The sequence below is a fragment of the Helianthus annuus genome, chromosome 9 (genome assembly GCF_002127325.2).
Source record: "Helianthus annuus cultivar XRQ/B chromosome 9, HanXRQr2.0-SUNRISE, whole genome shotgun sequence".
NCBI classification, from domain to species: domain Eukaryota; kingdom Viridiplantae; phylum Streptophyta; class Magnoliopsida; order Asterales; family Asteraceae; genus Helianthus; species Helianthus annuus.
Genome location: NC_035441.2, coordinates 189,221,478 through 189,248,768, shown reverse-complemented (window position 1 = coordinate 189,248,768; position 27,291 = coordinate 189,221,478). Strand labels below are relative to the sequence as shown.

General features: G+C 36.9%; 3 protein-coding genes across 3 annotated transcripts; 2 read left to right on the top strand and 1 right to left on the bottom strand.

The window, feature by feature from the left end:
- Window positions 1–312: 312 nt before the first annotated feature.
- Window positions 313–1,401, top strand: LOC110876996. The gene has a single exon (XM_022125154.1). It carries the CDS (start codon window positions 313–315, stop codon window positions 1,399–1,401), a length of 1,089 nt encoding a protein of 362 aa, XP_021980846.1.
- Window positions 1,402–13,167: 11,766 nt separating this feature from the next.
- Window positions 13,168–13,863, top strand: LOC110876995 (uncharacterized mitochondrial protein AtMg00810-like). The gene has a single exon (XM_022125153.1). The coding sequence runs from the start codon at window positions 13,168–13,170 to the stop codon at window positions 13,861–13,863; it is 696 nt and encodes a 231-aa protein (XP_021980845.1).
- A 2,144-nt stretch (window positions 13,864–16,007) lies between these two features.
- On the bottom strand, window positions 16,008–18,402 carry LOC110880309 (pectinesterase). The gene is made up of 2 exons (XM_022128887.2): window positions 17,275–18,402; window positions 16,008–16,819 (listed from the first exon to the last, which is right to left on the bottom strand). Exons 1-2 carry the CDS (start codon window positions 18,305–18,307, stop codon window positions 16,128–16,130), a joined length of 1,725 nt encoding a protein of 574 aa, XP_021984579.1. The 5' UTR covers window positions 18,308–18,402; the 3' UTR covers window positions 16,008–16,127.
- Window positions 18,403–27,291: the final 8,889 nt, after the last annotated feature.

Below are 27,291 nucleotides of genomic sequence, written 5' to 3'. Positions count from 1 at the left end.
TAGACTTCAAATTATGACTTGGCAAGAGTTCAAGGAGCCCTTCATGAGATATCATTGTCCTCAGTCGGCTATTGACAAGATTCAGGAGGATTTCTTACGCCTTCGGCAGAAAAATGAGTCAGTAAACGAAATATCAAACGCTTTCATGGATAAGATGAAGTTCTGTGGGGATTTTGTAACGACCGAAAGAATGAAGATCAATCGTTTCTATGGCGCGTTAAAGGCAGAAATTAGAGAGTTCATCACTCCCTCAAAATGTGAAACCTTGATGAGCTTATTCATTTAGCACGGGATAGAGAGATTGAAATTAAAATGCAAGAAGAGCGAGGTGAAAAGAGACCAAGTGAAAGGGGTGCAAGTTCTAGTCCATCTAAAAAGGGGAAGTTTCATGATCAAGGAAGGAAGGATAAGTCGAAAGGTGGAATTACTCCTTGCAAGACTTGTGGAAAACTCCATACTGGAGAGTGTTTGTTAGGCAAAAAGGGGTGCTACAAATGCGGTAAGGAGGGGCATTCATCTTATCAATGCTCGAGCAACCCGAAGACTTGTTTCAATTGTTTTGAAAGGGGGAATATCAAATCAGAATGCCCAAAACTTCAGCAAGAATCGAAAAAGGAAGATAAGAAGCAAGAGGGTTCTAGGGCTAAGGGAAGGATGTTTCAAATCACGTCCGAAGAAGCCAAGTCCCATCCGAATGTGGTCTCAGGTATCTTTCTATTAAACTCCATACCGGTTTATGTTTTATTTGATACCGGAGCCACTATGTCATTTATCTCAAATGAAATTGTACAACATCCTTCCTTTAAGGTTGAACGAATGTCGATGCCCTTAGAAGTAGAACTAGCCGATAGCAAAAATTATTTGTTGCACGAAATATGTAAGAGTTGTAAATTAACCATCGAAGGTGAGGAGTTTGACATCGATCTTATACCTATGATGTTGGGGGAATTTAAAGTAATAGTGGGTATGGATTGGATGTCTCAAAACCACGCGGAGATAAATTGTGAAACCAAAACGATGCTTATTCAATCTCCAAGTGGAAGGCGATTAAATATACAAGGCGAAAGAGAGGTAGAAGCGAAGTCATGTACCCTCGTTCAAGCCATTAAGTATGTGCTTAATGGGAGTAGGGCATATTTAGCTTATGTGGTAGATACTCAACAAGGTTCCCCAAAGCTTGAAGATGTCGAAATTGTGAACGAATTCCCAGATGTATTTCCGGAAGAATTGCCGGGGCTTCCTCCCGAGCGAGAAGTAGAATTTCCTATCGAATTGAATCCGGGTGCGAAGCCGGTTGCGAAGGCCCTCTATAGGTTGGCTCCCACCGAAATGCGCGAATTAATGACACAGCTACAAGATCTTTTAGATAAGGGCTTCATACGCCCGAGTGTGTCGCCTTAGGGAGCACCTGTCTTATTTGTTAAGAAGAAAGACGGGTCGATGCGTATGTGTATCGACTATAGAGAACTAAATAAGCTGACCATAAAGAATTGCTACCCTTTACCTAGAATTGACGGCCTTTTTGATCAATTACAAGGGGCGAGTTGGTTCTCCAAGATAGACCTACGTTCAGGGTATCATCAAGTTAGAGTACGGGGAGAAGATATTCCAAAGACCGCGTTCCGAACCCGATATGAGCATTATGAATTTCTAGTCATGTCTTTCGGATTAACGAATGCGCCGGCTGCATTTATGGATCTTATGAACCGGGTGTGCCGACCCATGTTAGACAAATCGGTAATCGTGTTCATAGATGATATCCTAGTCTATTCGCGAAGCAAAGCTGAGCATGCAAAGCACTTGCGTGAAGTGCTTGGAGTTCTCCGCAAGGAGAAACTTTACGCGAAATTCTCAAAATGCGCCTTTTGGCTCAGAGAAGTGCAGTTTCTGGGGCATGTAATCAACTTGGAGGGTGTGTTAGTAGATCCGTCAAAGATCGATGCTGTAATGAAGTGGGTTTCCCCGAAGAACCCGACCGAAATAAGAAGTTTTCTGGGCCTCGCGGGATACTATAGACGGTTCATACAGGATTTTTCAAAGATAGCCTTACCCTTAACAAAACTGACAAGAAAGAAAGAGAAGTTTGTGTGGGGTAAAGAACAGGAGGAGGCCTTCCAAATGTTAAAGGAGAAACTATCACGTCCCCCGGTCTTGACATTACCGGATGGAACTGAAGACCTGGTGGTCTATTCAGACGCTTCACACCAGGGATTAGGCTGCGTTCTGATGCAAAGGGGAAGGGTTATCGCTTATGCTTCAAGACAATTGAAGCCGCATGAAGTAACCTACCCAACTCACGATCTAGAATTGGCAGCGGTAGTGTTCGCCTTAAAGATTTGGAGGCATTATTTATATGGCACGAGATGCACAATTTACTCAGATCATAAAAGCCTCAAGTATCTCTTCGAGCAGAAAGACTTAAATATGAGGCAACGGAGATGGCTGGAACTTATCAAAGATTATGATTGTGATATCCTTTATCACCCGGGAAAAGCAAACGTGGTAGCCGATGCGTTAAGCCGAAGAGAGTATCCGTCTCCTCTTCGTGTAAAGTCCATGAAGATGATAGTTACGCCACGATTACTTGAAACGATACGTGAATCTCAAATAAAGTTGCTTGGAGCGGAAGACTTAAAGAAAGAAAGATTAAAAGGTGTAATCGATAAATTAGAAGAAAATTTGACCGGACTCAAGACGCGATTTGGCCGAATTTGGATACCCCGATTCTGTGAAGTCAAGGCCGCTCTACTCGACGAGGCACATAAGTCACGATATTCGGTCCACCCCGGGGCTACAAAGATGTATCGGGACTTGAAGGCCAATTATTGGTGGCCGGGCATGAAACGCGATATAGTCAAATATGTCGCGAAATGCTTAACATGTTCCCAAGTGAAAGCCGAGCATCAAAAGCTGTACGGGGAATTACAACCCTTGGAAATACCGGTATGGAAGTGGGAGGAATTAACGATGGATTTGGTAACCAAGCTTCCTAGAACGAAAAAGGGGCATGATACAATATGGGTAATTGTGGACCGACTTACGAAAAGCGCTCATTTTCTACCCATTAAAGAAGCCTACCCTTCCGAGAAAATGGCGGAAATTTACATGAACGAGATTATATCTCGACACGGCGTGCCCGTGTCAATTATCTCGGATCGGGACCCTAGATTTACTTCTCGTTACTTGTCACACCCCGATTTCCACGTGTCTCACCGGTGGGCCCGGTGGGGGATTACCGTGACGATGTTGGCAACAATATAGTCAAACCACACAATTATATAATGCACAGCGGAAGCATAATTTAAATATATAATTTCAACCTCTGATTGTAATATCAAAACGTATTACAGAAGTTGAATATCCACAGTGGATCGTAATTACAGGTAAAGTATTGTTCCATTAGATACTGCAATCAAGCTTGCGAGGCTTATCCCGACGCTAGGGAGCTAATACCAGCCAATTACGTTTAGGTACCTGCACTTAATCTTTTTGGGGAAAATACGTCAGTTTACACTGGTAAATACATTCAACTGACACATTTGAAAATGTTTATTAAAATTGATTTGAATGCACAAGGCACAAACTCTTTTATAACTTGGGAAAATTCATAATGATCTTGTGAACGTTTTACATGTTCTTTTATGCGTTCAGTAGCCCGGGTCGTGCCGGGTTAAAGATTTATAGACACACCACGTTTGCGTAAAACCGTAGTATGAAAACCAACGGCTACGTCTTTTAGTTTTAATGTCGACACTTTATACCGGGTGTACGCCTACACCGGGATGTCGATGGTCGTGGCCATTTCGTAAAATGATGCCAAGGATATCCGGGACAACGGTCATTAAACCCCCCAAAGGCTTATAAGCAACAAAACTGTTTAAATGAGCCGATCATATTTAATCAATTAACCACCTAAGCGATGGAATTATATAATGCTCAATCAAGCGGTATTAATATACCGTAACCCAAGCCCATATAGGGGAAATAAGTCAAAAGTATTTACCTTTGCAAGTATTAATCCTTAATTTAGATCAAGTCACCGATAGCTTTTACTGGGGCTCCTAATCTGGAACGAAGGTTTTAATTAACCTCTTAGAATCCTAACGGTCCTTATATTAGCCGTAGCTTAAACCGGTTGATTCCGATATATAGAGATATGGTTAATTCGCGCGAAAAGGCGAAAACCGAGAATGGAGTATGATTTGGACCCAACAAGTTCAGTGACTCGTTTTATATGGGTTTATAGTTCATACTCTGGATTTTTGGGGTTCAAATAATATAATTTGACCCATATCGGCTATTGCACGAAAACTAGTTCCATGGGCCGTACCGTGTGCGCAAATAGGCGAAACGGTTAACCATAAGAGTCGTACGCTTATTTCCTAAGTCAATATGCCTTAAAAGTATTTTGGTATCAGTAGGATACCTTCCGTAATGCCCGTAACGAGTTTAAGTTTATATTATGCCCCGTAGGGGCTTTTCGGTCATTTTAAAGACTTTAAAAAGGATTTTCGAGTTCTACAGGGAATCTGAGTTTCCCGAACAGCTTATAAAGCTTAAAATACTTTATTTATTATTTAAAACCAGTAGCAACTGGAATCGGGTCAAAAGACCTTGTAGAACTCCCGTTTTGGCCAAAAAGGGCATATTCGGTATTTACCGAACCGTAGCCATAACCGCAGGTTATGAGCAAGGTAAAAATTATTAAAAATCTTTAAAATTCCCAAAATATTATTTTACCACAGTGGGTAAAAGTTTTGGTGACGAAAACTTGGGTTAGATGGGCGTTATGCTAATTGCGCCGTTAATTACAAAACTTTCTTAAAAGTGCGCCTTTTAGCATAACTCTCATTCTAGACCTTGGTTTGACGTGAAACTTTAGGGACATGCTTATAATTTAATAAGCAAGGTTTTGGTCCGTTCACGTGTCCGAAATACTCGTTTTAATTTTAAAAGGCCGTTACGGTCAACTTTTAGGCGAATGACGGAAATGCGCTAAAGACTCGGATAACTCATGAACCGACCACAGAGGCTTATACCAACATGTGACCTGGTCTTAAGAGAGTCCTAAGGTATATTTATACCTCACTAAAACGGGTCAGAACTGAAGTCAAAGCAAAAGTCAAACTTTTGCGACATTCGGCTCCGAACCGGTTCAATATAGCAAATGATCGATTCAAACGAGCGCAAACATGTTTATATACTTATTATCATGTTTTATGATTATCAAAACAGGTTCCATAACATATACATTACAGATTATGCATAATTCGCTAAAATAGCTTTCTGTTGACTTTTTAACCGCACGTTTGACTCGACATTTGACATAGTTAGAGTGGTGATCAGGGGGAACCATTTTAGAGGTTTAATACCCACATAAATACCAACTCATAACCATTTTTGATTCGTCATAAGACTGAACCATTTGCAAGATATTGCAATGACAACCGTTAGTTACGACGGTTGCGTTTATAAGCTAAAACTATGGAAATGCAAGGCCAAATTGGTTATGAACGACTTACAGAAGTTAACTCTTGGTTAGAGAACAGAAGAGAATACTTGGAAGCACTTATAATGATCAGAAAGGTGAGTTTGAGTTGTTGTGAATGTTATGCACACAAAGGTGCTATTTATAGCCAAAAACAAGCTCCTATGATCATTACAACTACCACAACAGGTCAGGGGTGATGGGTAGATGTCCCCTAAGTGTTATGGGTCAAATGTAGGGTGCCCATGCTCCATTAAGTGGTGTTTGATCGTTCAAAGGTTCCAAAAGCCAAGTAGTTACTACATTTCTGCATCTGGGCGTCGTACGCGACCCGCATGGACATTCCATGCAACTCTTACGCGGGTCGCCTGGGATCAGAAGATCAGACGCGAAATAGAGGAGGCTCGCGGCCCGCCTCGACTTATGTCTAAACCTTACGCGGGTCGCCTAAGGTTAAGATTTCAGGATTTTTAAATCTTTTTGTAATGATTACAGAATCGGGCCATTAATAACGAAATCTTTCGTAATGATTTGCCTGACCTTTCGGATTTGAAGGGGTAACTTTGCGGTTTGGCCCTCGGTTATTTACCGATAGGGGCCTCGTGTTAATTACCCGCATTATTAAGTCCCCGGTTTATTTATTAATTATTTTGGAAAGCCTTAACTTTCACTGTTGACGCTTTTAACCCTTCTTCTACGAATTCGATCGTAACTTTCTCGTTTCATATCGAAACTTCGCGAAATTCATATATATTATTTTAGTGAGGGTATAATACCGTTACAAAGTCTTTGGAACGTTAAAGGGTCACTCAGAGGTATTATTAAACATGTTGACACAGTTAACCCCTGTAGTTTGTAATCTCTCACTTTCTTCCGCGTTTTATTTTTGTACGATCTATAATTTATTCGTTTGAAGGTTTAAGCATTATTTAGGGATACTATACAGTATATTTACCCTTGTTGACATTTATAACCCTCGAATTTATATACTTTCAAGGTTTGTCAAAATTAGTCCTTTATTTATTATAGATGCCACGTGTAAACAAATGACACGTGTTAACACATCATTGGACACAAAAATTCGAGGTGTTACATTACTGGCAAAAGTTTCACGAGAGTGTGGGTACGAAATTACACATAAGTACCGCCTACCACCCTCAAACTGACGGCCAGTCAGAAAGAACCATTCAAACACTTGTTGATATGCTGAGGGCGTGTGCCTTAGATTTTGGGGGAAGTTGGGATGACCATTTACCACTAGTGGAATTTTCCTATAATAATAGTTACCATAGTGGTATCCAAATGGCTCTGTATGAATTACTGTACGGGAGGAAATGTAGAACTCCTGTATGCTGGGGAGAAGTAGGGCAAAGAGAGCTTGCGCCAAGTGATTTAATAGCAGTAATGAATGAAAAGATTAAGTTGGTTAGAGCTAGATTGAAAGCAGCCCAGGATCGACAAAAAGCTTATTCAGACAAATGAAGGTGTCCCATTGAATTTCAAGTCGGAGACTTGGTTCTGCTGAAAGTGTCCCCATGGAAGGGTATAATCCGTTTTCGCAAACGGGGTAAGTTGGGTCCTCGTTATATCGGACCGTTTAAAATCTTGGCTCGGGTTGGAAAAGTTGCATATCGATTAGAATTACCGCCTACTCTGGACGGGATTCACAATACCTTCCATGTATCACAGTTGAGAAAGTGTCTTGCGGATGAAACAACATTAGTACCTCTTGATGATATAGAGTTAGACGAGGCGTTGAACTATGTTGAAAGACCAATAGCTATTAAAGACGTTAAGGTGAAGAATCTCTGCAACAAAGCTGTTAGACAAGTGTTGGTGCAATGGCAGCACCAAAAGGGGTCAGAACATACATGGGAAGCGGAAGACGAGATGAAGAAGCACTACCCGTTCCTTTTTGGTACGTACACGTTTAAAAATATGTTTGTGCCCAGGTTTCGGGGACGAAACCTCTTTTAAGGGGGGTAGACTTGTAACACCCCAAAAATATTTATTATGCATAAGTTAAAGTGTAACAATAAAAGGGTGGTGCTTAAATTAAAGTTATGATGGAAATAGAGGGACTAAAACTGTAATTACCTAAAAATAAGATTAATAAAATGATTAATAACAAAAACCCACACACAGTACGTGTGTGGGGTTCTGCTCGATCGAACAAGGGCCAAGGGGGAGAAACCCTAGCTTCATCCAATTCACAAGAAAAACTATAGAGATTCAAAGAAATTGAAAGCATAATCAGGAAATTGCAAGCTCTTAACTTGTTCATTGAAAGGGTAAGTTCAATTTTGTGATTTAACAAATTGTAGGAAGTGGGTTTTGATCTAATCTTGAATGCATGATATGAAATTTATGAAATTTAGTTAAGATTATGATATAAGATTAGAATAATACCTGATTACTAGCAAATTTTGTTGACTAAGTAGTCAAGACCCAATATATGAGAAGTTACTAGGGATAGAATGATCAAGTATTTATATGTGTGTGGTTTGTTGATGAATAACCTTGCCTATGATGTATAAACATTATATAAATTGATATGCAATAAAGTTTGATTGATTATTGTAGAATGATTGAAGAAAACTAGCTTAAAAACATGTTTTAGCAAGATAGGTAAAAGTCCCAAAAATGTGAAACCCGCCATGTGTTTGATGAAATGCTTGAAAGAACAATTATGTGTAACTTGGAAGTTAATGGAACAAAGTTTGGGATACTAAATGAATGAATGATTATGTTGATATAGGCGTGAAGGAGGAGGGCTCGAGTGCTAAGAAATCGGAAGGATCACAAGATCGAGGTATGTTCCGTTGCATACAAAAAATCTTAATTAAATCTCGTTTTTATTTCAATAAATAGCCATGATGTAATGATAATAGTGACTAGTAAATAAGTAACAAATCTTTCGCGGATTTGGTTATGTTAATAAAGGATATATTAAGCTAAGCAAGCCAACCGGCTCGAATCGAACCGGTTCGAGTAATGAAATGGTACCACTCGTCTAGAACGGGTGGCCATAAATGTAAAGCGAATGTATGAGGTTCAATCCGTAAACCGGAACGAACTAGGATTATGTTGGAAGCGAATAACCCAACTATACGGGTTAAATGTGTATGCTTAACTCTCATTGAGAGTGTATATGCCAAACCCAAGCAATTGGGTAGTTGAAAGTGTTAGAAAGATGTAAGCTCATATTACGGATGAAACTAAAATGATGAGATTATAATTTAGCAAGTATGATGACTAACTTTTAAAGCTTTGTTGTTGAATGTAGGTAAATCCTCACTTTAGGCGATTTGGAGAATCGGAGCGAGCACGTGTCCATATCATGTTATACCAAATGCTTCCGCTAGCTTATGTTCATCTTTTTGGTCCATGACTTGTTATTTTGTCCAACTTTTTTAGTAGTCGTACATTTGTAAACTTGTTGTCTTTGCTTTGGGTAGTTTAATGTCAAACGGATCGTAGAATGTTGTTTAGTTAATTATGTTAAAAACAGGGGGCATGTTCGTTTCACGAACGGGTCATGCCCAATTTTTGTAAAAATTTTTACTATGTAGCAAAGTTGGTATTTTTGATGTCTTTAAATTACTCTTGTAAGTAATTTATTATTTATGGAGAAGCGGACCTTACAATACATTAATCACAATTCGATTTAAATGACTACACACCCGACCAAGCGGTATTATTATAATACCGTATCCCAAGCCCGTATAGGGAAAATAAGTTGTTAGGATCTGAGTTTGGATTGATTGTGATTTGTGTTTGAATTTAGATGAACAATTGAAAGAGTAGTGCAGCGGAATTTAATGGAACCAAACTTTTCACAATCAAACAGAAGAAATGCTATCAATTATACATTTTCTAACACTGAATCAAATGATTAAATTTATTTTTAAACTCTGATTACAATGTGTGTATGATATGCAAACTCCCCCTCAGCCTGAGCTCAGTGTTTGTTCGTGCAGAAAGAAGATGGTGAATGAGCTAAACAGAACAATATAGAGTACTGTTCTATTTGTAGGCACTTGCAAACCACTGAGCATCAAAGCTGACGTCACCATGAAAGTGACATCTAACCTCCTAACAAACTCTAACCTCTGATCTATACAAACACTGCTTATGCTAACTACTGATATTAGATTTCAATGCATAAACTAAACATAAAGTGCTGTTGCATCCTTCCACTGCTGTGAACCCAGCAGTACTTGTCATGATCAGCAGAGCTTGAACCAAAGCAGTAGATTGAGCAGCAGAGCTTTAGTTCTTCTATCAGACTTTGTCTTGGTCAGCAGTTATAGGTCAGCAGATTGCATGATCAGCAGATAGGAGGTCAGCAGATGTTGAAACCACTTTCAAGGGGAGAGACTTGCAACCAGACATCTGCTTATTTTGAATCTACTGCTGTGATCCAGTTTTGGCTTTTATTATCTGTTCCTTTGGTAGGGTTCAATCCAACATAAGTTAAGAGTATTTACCTGAGCAAGTATAAATCACAAACAGCAAGTGCACGTAGCTTTTACCGGGCTCCTAATCTGGAATGAAGGTTTTTAATAACCTATTAGATTCCTAACGGATCTTTAATTAAGCCTAAACTTAGACCGGTTAGTTTTAAAAGAAGCTACGGTTCAAAACGCACGATTAAGCGAAGACCGGATTAGAATGTGGTTTAGACCCGACAAGCTTGCATACTTGTTTAATATGGGAAAACTAAACACATTCTGGATTTTGAGATAAAAATGATAAGGTTTGACCCGTTTCGGCTAGTTTATGCAAACTAGTTACATAAACCGTACCGAACGCGAAAAGTGCGTAACGGGTAACCAAATGAATCATGAACAGGTTTCCTAAGTTAATATGCCTTAAATATGTTGTGATATCAGTAGGATACTTTCCGTTATGCCCAAAATGAATTTAAACTCAACTTATGCCCCGTATGGGTATTTTGGTCATTTTAAAGCTGTAAAAGAGTTTAAATATAAATCTGAGTTTCAGGTCTGATATAATCAGTAAAATACTTACTTTAATAAGTTATATCAGTATGGTATTGCATATATGTGAAATTTATTAATTATAACCAAACTATGCACCGAAGGGGCATTTTGGTAATTTTTCATAAGCTTTAAAAGGTTAAATCTGGAAATCTGAGTTAAAAACTTTTGCTTACTGTTAAATTATGAAAATTTACTTAAAACATTAGTAGGTATCAAACCTTATATGTTAAAAATAGTTTTAACTTATACTATGCGTTAAAAACGCGTAAAAAGGCGATTTTAAGCGATTTCCAGGTTTTATAAGAAAAGCTGATATTTTTATCACTCCAGAAAGCTTAAAATGTTTTATTTATCATATAAAATCAGTAGCAAAAAGTTTGGTATCAAAATGTTATGTAAAACTCATTTTATAGGCCAAAAGGGCAAAACCGACAATTACCGAATCAAAGCTAGAACCCTATGTTATGCTCAGCCTAAAAATAAATAAAAATCCTCAAAAATCCCAAAATATTATTTTATATCAGTAGGTAAAAAGTTTGGTATAAAAATTTGGGTTTAAATAGGCTATATGCTAATTACGCCGTTTAATTAACAAAAAACTTTCTAATTACGCTATTGAGCATAACTTTTAATCTAGACCTCAAACTGATGTGAAAATTTAGGGACATGTTTATATTTCAGTAATAAAGGTTTCTATTCTTTCATATTTTAAAAAATACCATTTTAAGGTCAAAAGGGCATAATGGTCAACATTTAGGCATATAACGGAAACATGCATATGAATCGGATAACTAATGAACCAAGTTGTATAATCACAGAGGGTTATACTAACATGTAACCTGGTCCTAATAAAGCTCTAAGGCATTTCTAAACTATGCCCTAATGGGTCAGAACTGAAAGTCAAAGCAAAAGTCTACTTTTGCGACTTTCGGTTCCAAACCGAGCTTAAACTGAAAATTGTCAGGTTGAACATGTTTAGACATGTTCTTACATTAATTACCAAGTTATATGAGTGATAAAACAGGTTGCATGGCTTCTACATTGTTAATTATGCGTTTATTTGAAAATAAACTTTCTGTTGACTTTTTATAATTAACTTTGACCCGACAATTGACCTAGTTAGAGTGGGAATCAGAGAGTACCTTTTTAAGGGTTTATTATCTACATAATTACCAACTCAAAGCTACTCTTAATTCGAGAATTGACTGGACCATTAGTGATTAATCATTAAGTCAAACCTTAATTACGACTGTTTGACTTTAGGCCATTAAACTAAGTAAAACTGAATTAAGAAAGGTTAAGGAGACTTACTGAAGTCCTATGCACGACTAATGATCTCTAGGAAAAGGTCTTGAGCTCCAGGAATCTCCAGAAGTTGAGTTGTGAATGTTTTCAAATGAAGTACTCAAATGATGCAACTTTGGAGTTCTTATATAGGAGTTTTGATGCAACTAGATCATGCCAAGCAAGTCTAGAGGTGTTATATGATGCTTACAGGTGCCCCTATTGCATGAAATACCATTGGGGCAACCCCTGGTATGTAAAACAAGGTAACTAAGTCGGTTAACAGACTGAACTGGCAGCTGCCAAGCTTTTTCTGTCGCTGGCATGCTCAGGCGGCCCGCGTAAGAGACTTTAAAGTCTTACGCAGCCGGTATGGTTCCCCGGATCAGGTTAAACAAGTTTCAGAATTTGCATTTCAGCCCCTGATCCTTTTAAACGTGGTTTTAACTTTATTTCTTGCATTTTTAACCCTCCAAGTTAACTTTTAAGGGCTCTAAGGCATAACCAAACTTTGTTAAGTCCTTGGTTAACTTTATGTTCACCCGAAAAGCCTTAGATTTCAACGTTGCTGCTTTTAACCCCTCATATACGAATGTTATCATAACTTTCTCATACGTTATCGAAACCTTGTGAAATTTTTATCACTTATTCTAGCAAGCATAATTAATCGTTACAAAGCTTCGGGTTTGCTAAAAGGTCACTCAGAGGTATAAGTTAAACATGTTGACACATTTAACCCCTGTAGTTTGTAATCTCTCACTTTCTTCCAGAATTGGCTTCGTATGATCCATAATTCATTCGTTTAAGGGTATAAACATCGTGTAGGGTTGTTGGAAGGTATATTTATCCATTGTTGACACTTTGAATCCTTTTACACACGTAGATTCTTTGTTTGTCAACTTTAGTCCTTCATAAGTAATCTTTTACATGTTTAAAGCTCATGACACGTGTCGATATTATATTGGACATGAATTTTCGAGGTGTTACAGTAATCAACAGATTGGGGTGGATTGTGGTGATACCTTTAGTCCGGTCATTAAACCGGCTACTATACGTACTGTTTTATCACTTGCTTTGTCTCAATCGTGGAAGATACATCAGTTGAATGTCACAAATGCGTTTCTACACGGTAATTTACATGAGACGGTTTATATGTATCAGCCGATGGGTTTTAAGCATAAACACTTTCCTGATCATGTATGTCTTCTCAAGAAATCTCTTTATGGATTGAAACAGGCGCCACGTGCATGGTACCAACGATTTACAGATTTTGTTATCTCTATTGGTTTTCGATAGAGTCGCAACGATCACTTTCTGTTTGTTTATCATCGTGGTACTGATGTGGCCTACTTACTAATATATGTCGACGACATTATTCTTACGACATCTATGGACTATCTTCGGGATCATCTTATGCGTCGATTAGGTGATGAATTTGCCATGAAAGATCTCGGACCGCTTAGTCATTTTCTTGGAGTTCAAGTTACTCGAACGGGGAATTCTATGTTTCTTTCTCAGCAACAATACACTAATGATATTATTGAACGGGCAGGTATGACTTCTTGTAACCCGGTTGCCACACCCGTTGACTGCAATCCGAAGCTCAGTGCCACGTCTAGTCCCGAATTTGACAATCCAACTCAGTATTGTAGTTTGGCAGGTGCACTTCAATATTTGACCTTTACTAGGCCCGACATTAGTTATGCAGATCAACAGGTGTGTATGTACATGCACTCTCCTCGTCTTGATCACTGGAATGCTCTCAAACGTATCATCCGTTACTTAAAGGGCACTGCCTCTTTTGGGCTTACTTTGGGCTCGATTGGTGATTTATCTCTTCGTGCATACACGGATGCAGACTGGGCCGGGTGTCCTGACATACGTAGATCTACATCCGGGTACTGTGTTTATCTTGGCTCTAATTTATTGTCCTGGTCTTCCAAGCGTCAAGCCGTTGTTTCTCGATCTAATGCTGAAGCTGAGTATCGTGGTGTTGCCAATGTGGTTGCTAAATTGTCATGGCTTCGCAATCTCCTATTGGATCTTCACAAACCAATGTGTAAGGCTAGCATTGTTTTTTTGTGACAATATAAGTGTTGTGTATCTCTCGGGGAATCCGGTTCAACATCAGTGTACTAAACACATTGAATTAGACATACATTTTGTTCGTGAACTCGTTCAGCGTGGACAGGTCCGTGTCCTACATGTTCCATCTCAATTTCAAATTGCGGACATTTTCACTAAAGGCTTGCCTCGTATTTTATTTGATGATTTTCGGTCCAGTCTCAACATTCGGCCACCTCAAGCTTTGACTGCGAGGGTGTAATAGAATATGGATATATTTGGAATGTAAATATGTTATGTGATTATGTAAATCTCTTCATGAAAATAGGAGATATGTATCATTGTATATATATGATTGATTAATGAATGAAGGAGGCAAGATTTACAATTCTAAGGCTATAGGGTATGGTCATGACCCTCATGATCACCATGACCCTCCACATTAGTGCCATATCACCTACTTCTAATCCATCATTCAAAACCACTATCCTAAGGGTGTGGTCATGACTCAAACCACTATTCTATTACTTTAATTAATTTTTGTAAAAAGGAAAGAAAATATTAAATAAGGAAAGGAGGTCCATGGTTGTCATGGTTTAATCCATGGGAATCATGGTGGATGAGACAAGGGGGTGGTGTAGCAATCCATTAATGATCCTACATGGCTATTAATGACCCAACCATGTCCCTCACACCCTATAGCCTAATAATTAGTTTACAACAACCAATTCTGATTCGTTTGTTTTTTGCTTTGTAAAATAATTGATTTTTTTTTTTGAACGGAAAATTAGGATCACTGACGGACCACTGGAGTATCATCGTGCCACCAGCGGAACCACCCGATCATATCCAACTCCACTAGGCAATAATGCCTCACCAATTCAGGAGGAAACCCAATAAATATGAGAAAACCCCCTTGTGGGAATCGAACCCAGGACCTACTGGTCCCAAAGCTTTATCCCACCACCAAAATAATTGATTTATATGTGTCCTATGTTATGTTATGTTATTTAATTGCATGTTTTAGTTTTCATTTCATTACATTGAAATACATGGAGGACAAACATGTATAATTAAAAGTAGCTAGTCAGAATATGATCCGATGATAGAAAAGTCATTCTCAGGGTACATTGAGTGGTCTTCATTTGCACCATATATATGAACCATGTATGTATTGTATTTTTTTTGTGAACATGCATGTTAGGGGCGGCAATTCTTGATATGACCCGTTAACCTGATACGAACCCGACACGAAAAAAACAGGTTTGGGTCGACTAACACGACCCGTTTAAAAAAACGGGTCGGGTTCGGGTTGACCCGTATTAAAAACGGGTCGGGTTCGGGTTGACCCGTATTAAAAACGGGTTGGCCCATTAACCCGTTTAACTATTTAGATAAAAAATCTTTTATATTTTTGTTTTTGTTTTTTTGGTTTCTATTTTACATGGTTAGTTATAATAATGTTAATTTTGACACATTATATTATTTATTTATCACACTCATACTCATCATTAAACATGTTATCGATAACCCGCCTAAAACCGAAGAACTCGTTTATAAATCATCAACTTATATCACTCATTTAAAAATATGGGTTAAACGGGTCGGATTCGGTTTGACCCGAATTAATATGGGTCGGGTTAGGGTTGAAATCTTTGACCCGAATAATAATATGGGTCGGGTTTGGGTTGATCATTTCAACCCACCAACCCGTAACCCGTCAACCCGCCAACCCATCAACCCGACACTATTGCCAGCATAATATATTAGGATGACGCACTGTGAGTCCGTGGACGTCCCTAACTAGTGGGCTTGTAAGGGGACCCGGGGTGGGGAGGTTTTACCCCGTGATAGTTTTCTTCCACGCGTGAAACAAAAAAACAAACCACCGTCACCCTACAAAATTAACGCGTGATAATTGGATTTCGTGATAAAATTGACGCGTGATGGGCATTCCGTGATAATTGGATGTGAGGGGTGTGAGGGTTTATTGTTAGGTGTTGTGAGTGATGGGCATTTCTACTAAAAAAGGTTGTGAGTGATGGAATAATGGTTGATGATATGGCGGAAATTGATTGGATGTTGTGAGTGATAAATGGGTGGTGAGTGATAACCACCCGTACCCCTAATAATGTAGTGCAAGTCCAAAACATTCAATACAAACATAACATATGATGAAATTATTTGGATTAAGAAACACCATTTGCACAAGCTAGATGCTCCAATATATCATCGTTTATTAATCGAGTACGTACACACTCGTACAACATTAATTTAAGGCTCAATTACAAACCAAGAGAAAATGGAAAACCAGTGTTTCTTAACCAACTACCCCCACCAATGAAGCTCCCGGGTGTAAACCCTTGAGCCTCTGAAGAACTGGTAATGACCTTGAACCCTTTCCATTTTACTCTACTCGAAGTGGCGGCCCCGGCCCCAGTGTTCTGGTACTCACCATAGTATAACGTGTCCAGCGCAAAGTTTCCATCCCATTCGAACCATCCGGCTGGGTGGATCACATTGGTTATACTAGACTGCATCACCACCGTCCTTGAATACTGCTTCCATGGTCGTCCTAAATATGTTGGAAAACTCCCTTGCACGGGTTTGAGATCAGAGGTGGCACCTATCCTGCACTTTTGAATGACGATCCCGGTGTTCTGGTTGGGATCAGTGCGGCCCTGTGCGGTGAGCATGTTCTTTTGGCCAGAATTGGGGCGACGGGCGTGGATGTCACAATCTTGGAGCACGGCTGCGGCGTTTCCAAAAATGAAATCAACAGTACCAACAACCAAGCAGTTGATGTAGAATTGGCGGTTTTTGTGAACATAAAGGGTGTCTTGGTAGGCTAACATGTCACACTGATAGAATGCGGAGAGATCGGAGCCTACACGAAGTGCCACGGCTTGGTGATTGGAAGCACCAGCCGTGTTTTGAAATGTTATGTCTCGTCCCAAGAACCCATCACCTTCAATAGCTGCAAAAATCTTTCTATAGTTATTAACGATAATATTATTAATTATGGACCAATTGTTAGTTTTTTTTTTCTTAAAGTGGATATTAATATTAATTAAACAAATTATGGACCAATTGTTAAAGATTCTTTTGAGAAGGAATAGCGCATGCCTGGTTGGCTCCTAGAGACTGAGTGAATGAGTGATGCATGTGCAACTACCTTTTGTATATTATTTTTTTTTTTGTCATTGTTGTATAATATTTTTTATTTAATTTGTCGTTGTTGTATATTACGAATTATTATATTTGTTTGCTATTTTTTATTTATCGTTGTTGCATATTACGAATTATATTTGGAGATTGAAGTTAAGTAGATTGGTGTACGTATTCCATTTAAGCTTGTAGCTAGTGTTTACATTTTTTCTATAAAAATGAAAAATATATCTGATATGGAAAGAAAAGAGTATAGTTACTTACCAACGGTGGCGGAGTCGAAGGTGGTGCTTCCTCCTTTAACGCTTCGACTACCGGTGATGATTGTATTTCTCCTTCCATCTCCCATAAACATTAAGTTCGTTTTAGCCTTGGGCACCACCACGTTTTCCCGGTACACCCCGGCCTTAATTCTGATCACGTACCTTGAGCTGCTCTTTGACGGCGCGGCCGCCACCGCAGCCGCCACTGTCTTGTAGTTTCCACTACCATCAGCAGCCACCACTACGTTTGCCCTAACTGTCCCTGACTGCAAAAGCTTCCTGTCTCCGGCAGAAAGCCATTCTGGCCACTCCTCTTCCTCTTTCAAGTTCCGTCCGTTCAACTTGTTCTCGTTGGCCAAGTCTGTGTTGGTCATGTTACAAATCATGGCGAGTGCATTGCTGCACATTTTCTCCACCTTCACCTGACCCTTTTCCAGCTCTTTCCGGACTTTTTTATCGGCATCGTCATGAGAGAAGCCGTCAAGACAAGTCTCCTGGTCGGTGATGGCGGAGCTCATGAGGGTCTTGAGGTCGTTGGCGTGCTGCCTCAGCGATTTCTTGGTTCGGTACTCCTCGAGGTCTTTTGTGACTTCTCCAAGTTCCTCCAACGTCTCAGAAACCATTTGGAGGCAATCGTGGAGCGCCCCGATCTCGCGTGGAGTGAGACCTTTTCGGGTGGTGAGCTTCTTTATCTGGAAGTAGTTTTTCTGGACGGCGCTTTCTGTTATTTTAACAGCAAGCTCGATGACGTCCTTTTGGGTTTTGACCTTTGTGGTGACCTGGGGGTGGCTAGTTATGGTGGAATAGCATAGCTCGGGGTAGAATGTGCTGCTGCATGAAGACTTCACCAGGGCGTGAGCTGTACTGGAAGACTCTCCAGATTTATTCACTCCCACGGCGATGCCGACTATAGCCGAGACTAATAGGAGGACTGAAACAAAAGCAATTAACAAAAGCTTTGATCTTTTGCTAGAAAAGTTTATTTTCTTACCGGAGTCAATAACTCCGGCGAATAAATCTTTGACTTGCCTCATTATTTTCTTTTCTTTTCTTTTTCAAGTGATGTGGTGGTAGAGGTTGAATGCATGTGTGCTTTTATCCGCGAATTTCATGATTAAAATCAAATTAAATAAATAAGCTAGGCGGCCACGAATATATCACCTACTTTATGGTCTCAAATAATAATATAGATAATAAAAATCCGGAAAACGCACCTGTCTGTCTTCACCATTACTTTTTAGTTTATTATCCAACTAAAAAAAAACTCACCATTACTTTTTACTTTTTAATTCATCAACATTTGTAGCAAGAGTTGTTTAACTCTAAAAACGATTTTTAATCATTGCAGGTTTGAAATTTCAACCGAAGAACCTTTTTCTTTATTTTTCCAGACCAGAAAAAAAACATTAAACCAAATAGTTAAGGTAGTCAACACATGCATTGGGTTGTTAAGTATATAGAAACTACAAGATTCCTTGCATCTTTTGAAAGTTTGTTACCTTAAATTTTATAGCTTAAAGTGAAGTGAGAATAAAATTTAATATAAAGGTTGAGCTGCTATAAACTTTAAGATATGTTTTCTAACTTTTTCTCATCACACCATTGTTAAAAAAACTTAAAAGTTTTTTTCGAATTCCAAACTAATGTAATATCGAAAATAAAATTACTACTTAAGCTACTACCATTTTAAGCAATTTTGTTCTTTATCTCTAGAATACATTAAAAGATACATCAAATAGTATTTTTAAACTTCTTAAAAACTTAAAATAACTAAGATTACAAGATAGATGTTTGAAGTCAGTTTTCTAAGATCAGGTTTTGGGTAATGGACATCTAAGATGAACAAGATAGATGTTTTGTTAGAAATCTTGTAATGCGATATTTGATGACACACCTTATTAATTATTGATGTTAAGATTTATTAATTGTTGATGTTGTCGATCAGTGGTGGTGTTATGTGTGAATCATATGTTGAAGGTTATTGTTTTGATGGTAATTAACATGTTGAAGGTTATTATTCGGATTGTAACAAGCGTCATTAGTAGGCGATATGGACATTCCAGCATAAGTATGTAAAAAAATAACAACCTTTATTCTTTTGCTGCAATTAGTCTCTAATTATTCAATGGTTCTTTCATAAGTTGTTTATACACTTAATATTTATATAATTAATTTTTTTCAACTTGGGAAGCAATCCTGGGTGATAACCTAGTTTTTAATCATATAAGAGCATTCACAATGGAGTCTCAATCCCATTCCCCAAGGCCCAAACCCATATTATAGAGTAAAATGCACAAAACATACTCTCACATGTTAGGCATGTGAGAAGATTTAACTGAGAAAATAAACTTGATTAGTCGTAAATGATTGAACCCGTAACAAAAATAAATGTAAAGGTACCCAAATTATATGGGAAACTAAAGTAAACCCCCTCCTCATATCCCATATTTTAATATGATGGTGAGTAGAATAATGTATTATTTAATTGATTATACATATATATGGGGAATCTGATGGGCGGGTTTTAAACAAATTTTATGGCTAAATATGTATTTTAGTTAAATTTTATAGATAAGAATGGTGATTCCATTGTGAATGCTCTAAGACCACTAAGGGGTATACATGAGACATGCGAGTATATCCGTGAACTTGATGATTATCGAGTAACATATTGCCCTGTGTAACTGTCTGTCGGTATCTATCTTATTCTTTAGTAGTTAAATAAGCAAAGAGCGTCTTTTATATTGGCTCTTTGTTACCAACTTGCAATTTAGTGGACCAACATTCCAACTTGCAAGTGGATGCAGATTCTATCTAAAAAGGAGTGTTAGTTGTTTGCCTTTGTATGTTATGAATATTAAATAAATACTGAAGTTCGTTTCTTAGCTGTAAATATTGGCGATTTCAAATGCTGTTGTTATTTTAGATGTGAACTTTGAAGTTCGTTTTTAGCTGTAAAGATAGGGCTTTTATATGTCTAGGGGAAGACTCAAATAAAAATCACTAGTTAACGTGAAAACTCGAAAACTAATTAAAAAATTCTAAAAAACACACTATTTTTTTTTTTTGCATACCAATTTTCGCTATTTTAGACATAATTCAATTTTTTTTTTTTGTGGTGCACATGTGTAATAGTACACATGTGTATCTGTACTACACATGTGAATTATTACACATGTGCACTACAAATTTTTTTTTTTTTTTGAAATTTTTTTTATATACAAAAACTAGCAATTTTAATAAAAAAATTAAAAAAAAAATTTGTGTGTTTTTTAGGTTTTTTTAGTTAGTTTTCGCGTTAAAAGTGGTTTTCATTCTCCTATATGTCTATAAATTGAATTTAATAACCAATCAATCTTATCATTACATATCCATATAATTACAAATATCTTTATTCGCTGGTAATGTTGTGAATGGATATTTCACAAGTAACATGTAATACTAATGGGTATTAACTCTGTAATGTTTTTCTTGAATGATTACAAATACGAAATCGAGAGTAACACACAAAGGTTAAGTGATAGAGATTCCAGAAAGGAGGAGATCGGGAAGAAAAAAAAAACTAAAGTTATGGTTTCCTTCAACGCTCCCAAGGATCCATTCTCTTGTTGGGCTTCTCAAACGGGCCACTAGGTTGGGCTCATGGTTGTCTATAACATAACAGGTAACTTTATTGCTATTTCCAAGTGGAATATCCAAATGTAACAAATTTAAATTAGTAAAGTGGAAGATCCGAAACTAATAAATTAAAATTAAACGCTTTCTATTTACCTTCATAACGAACTAAGAGCATTCTTATCCAAACCATCAAAATATGTGAGAGGTAGTTTTTATATTATAAAGGGTATAAAAAATGGTTGTGAGTGGAAGAGAGAGAAAATGTTACTGTTCATCTGTATATTTGGGGGGACACTGTTCACCCAGTATAATTTTTTTAATATATATTGAAAGTGGTTGTGAGTGAAGGAGAGAGAAAAATGTAATGATAATATTATTTAATTGAAAAGGAGAGAGAAAAAGTATTTGTTTTTAGTGAAAATATATTGATATAGGAGTTGTTTTTAGTGGAATGTATGTATAATTTGATGGATTGGATGAGAATGCTCTAATGCTACCATCTTGCATGTAATAAACCAAACACTTTTTCCCTTGAAACCCTAAATTTATTATTTTAATTAATTAGACCATGAGAGTGGTTCTTTTTCCTCCAAATTCATATCAGCACTACATCACCTTCCTATTCCATCTCATCTTCCTCCTCAAACATGGTATCTCCCCCTTCTTCCCCTCTTCCCTTTCTATTTTAATTATATTTTTTTATTTAATGTATTTTATTTGTAAATAATGTTTTTTTATTTGATTAAATTGTTAAAATAAAAAATCACTAAAACATAAAATTTAAATTAAATTAGAGTTTGGGGGTCTTTTCAAAATTAAAACTAGACCTGAGGGGTCCTTTTAATTAAAATTAAATTTGAGGGTCTTTTTAGAAATAAAATATTCCATTCTTTCTTTCCCCTCTTCTTACAATTTTTCACCACCTCCACCTTTCACCACCACCACCACCTCACCCTATCGGAAAAATGCCACCACCTCACCCTCTCACCATCATCTTCAACCTCATCCACCACTATCTACTGTTGTAAATCAATGAACGAACCTCTAAGGTATTGCTAAAGGTAAGCTAAATATTCGATTCACGTTCAAAGTTTCCGACAATCGCTTTGCTTTTCTCATCATCATCCAGTATCTTAACAACACTACAAAGCTGTTAATGTAATTCAAAAAATAATTCAATTGGTCAACCAACAACGGACTCTGCGAGTCAGTCTGCAACTCCAAATTAATTATTATATTCTAAATTTATAGTTTGATATGATTTAAGCTGATGATGTTTTAAACTTCTGTTACTTAAGTAATAAAAAGTGCCAGACTCACATAACTAATTTTTTTATTATTACAGTTGCGGTAGTGTGGGGTTGGAACGTAGATGACCAGCAAATCGGTACGAATTGGTGGCTAGCGATGGCGGTTTCGTCGGAAACTTTGAACGTGAATCGAATCTTTAGCTTACCTTTAGCAATACCTTAGAGGTTCGTTCATTGATTTACAACAGTAGACAGTGGTGGATGAGGTTGAAGATGATGGTGAGAGGGTGAGGTGGTGACGTTTTTCCGGCGGGGTGAGGTGGTGGTGGTGGTGGTGAAAGGTGGAGGTGGTGAAGATTGGGGAAGATAAAGAGGCTGTGGTGGTGGGTCCCACATAAATTTTTAAATATTAATTATATTTCTTTTAACTTTTTAATTATTTATTTAACAGTAAGGGCATTTAGATCATTTCACATCAACTTAACAATAAAAAATAACTAAGTTAGGGTTAAAGGACATAATGTGTAGGGATTTGTAAACATCGAGTACGTTTTTTGTACTTTTTGAAGATAAAGGACACACTTTGCAATCTAGTGTCAACATAAAGGACAATTTTTCTAATTTACTCATTCTATTTTTGTTTTATTTGTTAAATAGATTTTAAATAAATGAGTAAAATTACCAATCTACCCTGATTTAACCTAAAAACTAATTGAGTTAGGGTTAAAGGACATAATGTGTGCAGTGATTTGCAAACATCAAGTACGTTTTTTTGTACCTTTTGAAGACAAATGGCACCAGTGGCGGAGCTAGACCTTAAAACCAGGGGTATCCCAAAAAAATGTTGGGTTAATCGATTCGTGTATACGGGTCACGGGTCGGCACGTTATCGGGTCGCCGGTTCATGGATACGGGTTCGCAAAGGATGCGGGTTATTTACGAGTCAAGTTCGGACCGAGTACGGGTCAAGCCGGTTACCGGGTTTCACATGAATGGGTCACACGGGTTGAATGCATGGGCTGCAAGAGTGTTACCGTTGGAGTGGAAGACATTAACGTTGAGGTGTACAGTGGGTTGTAACGGTTCTTTAGGATAGAAACTAGAATGTAGGATTTTATTGTTTTTTTTTTACTATTTACGTATGCATGTAAAGTCTATATAAAGCCTGGTTTGTTCATGAGATATTAAACCATTCATTCAAAATATACAACAAGCTTTTCCATTCTCTGTAGTCTGCACATTTTACATATATCTGTGAGTGTGTGTTGTGAGGGCATTTGAGAGGAGCCTGAACCCAACAAAAAAAAACTCACAACGTAACGCAGGGACGAATCTGATCAACGAAACGCAGGTTCGAGTTCAAGGCTTCAGGTGCCAAGAAACCGAAAACTCACAACGAAACGCAGGGAGGAATCTGGTCAACGAAACGCAGGTTCGAGTTCAAGGCTTCAGGGACGAATCAGGACGATGTTTCTGACCTGTTCAGACCTGTTTCTGACGAATCGGGACGATGTTTTTGGGGTATCCTTTATATAAAATCGAAAAAAAACAAAAAATTAACACTGCGAACATAACTTTGAGCCGTAGCCCATGCTATGGCTGGGTATAAGCTGTCTCCGCTAGGCCTATAAATGAACCGAACGTTCATGAACTGTTCGCGAACTTGTTCGGCGGGAAGTTTGATTATGTTCGTTTATTTAATAAACGAACGAACACGAACAAAAAATTGTGTTCGTTTAATTATATAAACGAACATGAACACTCCTTGTGTTCGTTCATTTATGTTCGTGAACGTTCGTTTATGTTCGATAACGTTCGTGTATGTTCGTTCATTTATGTCCAGTTATGTTCGTTTAAGTTTTAGTAAATACATAAATAGTTATGTTTATATAAATATTAGGTTTTCTAACTACTTATATACATATAACTAATTAGTAATTGAGTTTTCTAGTAATAAAAAATGAAATTTAAAATTTTTTCTTATATCGTAACTGATCACTTACTTAATATTTATATAAAAAAAAACTACTTAATTTTAGTATCTATAAACCTTAATTTAGATGTGTTTTCGGATATAAAAAACTACTATATTAGACTTGTTTGTTTGTGTTCACTAATGTTAAATTGTGTTTGTTTATATTTGTTCAATTATGTTCATTTGTGTTCGTTTGTGTTTGTTCAATCATGTTAATTTATGTTTGTTTATGTTTATTCAAATATGTTTAGTTAATTTTTTTGTTTATGTTCATTTGTGTTCGTTTATGCTCATTTGTGTTCGTTTATGTTCGTGAACTGTTCGTTTAGGCTTTAAACGAACAAACATAAACGAACACGAACATGCCCGATTTCTTAATGAACGAACACGAACAAGAAAATGTGTTCGATTATATGTTCATGTTTATGTTCGTGTTCGGTTAAAGTTAAATGAACGAACACGAACATGCCTATGTTCATGTTCGTTCGGTTCGTTTACAAGCGTAATCTCCGCCCCTTAATGGCACACTTTGTAAAATAGGGTTAAGATAAAGGACGATTTTTGTAATTTACTAAAAATAAAAGAAAATTACATTTCAACTAACGCACTTTAACAATCCAAAAACATGTTTCACAACTGTCGGTGCTGGCAAATATTGTTTACAATTGAAATTTTCAACTATGCTATTTTTATCACACCATATGCAAGTTTAAAAAAAATGCATTTGTTATTCTATAAATTAGTTTCCTTTGTACCGTATCCAGTTGATTATTTTTCTATAAATAAAATCCATTTCTCTTAAAACTCTATAAATAAAATCCATTTCTCTTAAAACTTAAAAGTTTATATAAAAAAATACAGTTAAGTGACAAGGAAAAATCCCGTGTTAAAAGATGTAGATGTCAAATAATTTGGAGGCTTTAATAAAGAATTAAAGAAGCTCGGCGTTAGTGTTTTGACTTTTGACAACCTGTCATGCAATGCAAAAAAAATAAATAAAAGAAAAACAACATATACAAAAGCGATCGAACATAACTTTGAAATCATTTCCTTCTTTCCCGACGACATACATCTTCGTCACATTTTTGTCTTTAGTCTTTTGTATCTTGTTCTTTTTTGGTGGAAATGCCGTTATACAATATTATATTATATTATAACATTTTCAACATATACATTTTCATGTTGATTACGTCATCAAGGAATAGTGTTGTTAAACGGTTGGCCACTTTTGGGCGGCGACTTATGTTTTTGTTTTTATTTTTCTTTTTTCATATAATAGTGATTTGTATGTGATGCCAAATTACAATTTTATCTCAGGTGTAAAATTACGATTTCGTCATCGATTCAAAATAAAATTTTCTTTTTGTCCCTTGCTTAAATTTACGATTTTGCTCTCAGTGAAAAAAATACAATTTTGCCTCCAGTTCAAAATAAAAATATGGTTATGCCCTCAGTTAGAGTCCTGTCAAATTCCGATTTGGTTCCCAGTTTAAAATTACGATTTCGCCCCCAGCTAAAAATTACGATTTTGCCCGCAACTAAAATATTACGATTTTGCCCCCATTTCAAAATAAAAAAATTGTTTTTGTCCTCAGTTCAAAATATTATTTTACCTTCATTTTAAAATTACGGTTTTACCTCCGCTAAAAATTGCAATCTTGCCATGGTTTTTTTTTCTTTGGCAAAACCATGGTAGTATTTTATTTTACTTTGTTCACTTAATTTTGTTTTTATTCATGCCAAACAGCTGCGTAGCACTCGCTAATTGGTCCTGACAAATTATTGTTTTGCCCCCAACTCTAAATTACACGCTTGTCATTGTTTTAGTTAATTTTTTTATCATAACTATAGTACTATTTTCCTTTAATTGGTTAACTTCATGTATCTTTTTTGATATCGTGTTATAGATAGCATGTATAACTAACCGACATAAAAGCGTACATCTTATTAACCTAAGAAATACTCGGTTTAGCGCCCCGCAACGCAGGCGACGCATAACTCTAGCTGCCTAACACTGGCTCATTAGTCCTAAAAAATTACACTTTTACCCTGAGCCCAAAATTACGGTCTTATCATCGTTTTTTTTTTTCGTAGCAAAATTATAGTAGTATTTTTTTAATTGATTGAGAATTATTCAGCTATTGCCCCGCAACGTGGACAGGACATCTACTGGTCAACAACATTTGTGAAATTGCAAGAAAAGTAGCACTGTAGCAGTCACCTACGTGGCAGGTAGCTGTTGGCTAACTTCTTTTTTTTAATGTTCTGCTTTATACGTATATTATAGTTATTATTGCGGAGTAGTAGCAGTCATTTGTGTGATAGGTGGTTGTTTCCTTTTTTGGGTCATTATAATTACTACAAGGTTGTTTTCCCGCGCGTTGCGGCGATACGTTATCTCGGACATTCGATTGGGATCGTTTAGGTTCGTTATAGCATTCGTATGATACATGTACTCGATTTAGAAATCAACACATGTTTTACTTGGACCGAAGGAAAAAATCGAACACCAGTACCGACAATGATGTTGCCCGAACGGTGTCGATCTGTTCAGATCATCACGGTAATGGTAATGATATCATCACAGACAAAGTTGTATAAATGAAAATTATCGAAAACGGAAACCATAAAAATGAACACAGGTACATGTACGGATACATCAGTTTATCAAAAGCACAACAATAAAAATTAGTAGCGGTACTGATATCGATGTTGTTCGGTCGGTTTCGGTTTGGCTAATTACGATTGCAGCACAAAATTCATTACTAAACCGAAACTATACAAATGAGTACTTGTACAAATAACGATGTGGTTTGGCATGGTATAGTAGTGAAACGATGTCAGTTTATTGAAAAGAAAAAAAAATATAAATAAATACTGGTTTATCAAAAACAAAAACAATATAAATAAATACCGGTATCGATACATATAATATTCGGTCAGTTTCGGTTCTTTTTTTGGTACGATGGTGAGACAATATTCGTTTTCAATAACATTTATGCTGCAATTTTGAAAAAAAAAACATCGCTTTCAGTTCGGTTTAGTACGATAGTAGCATATTATCCGCTTTCAATAAATTTATATCGCAATATTAAAAAAATAAAAACAGAACACAAGTTATTAGAAAAATAATCAAAATATATGATAAATAAAATATTATTAAAAAAATTTAAAT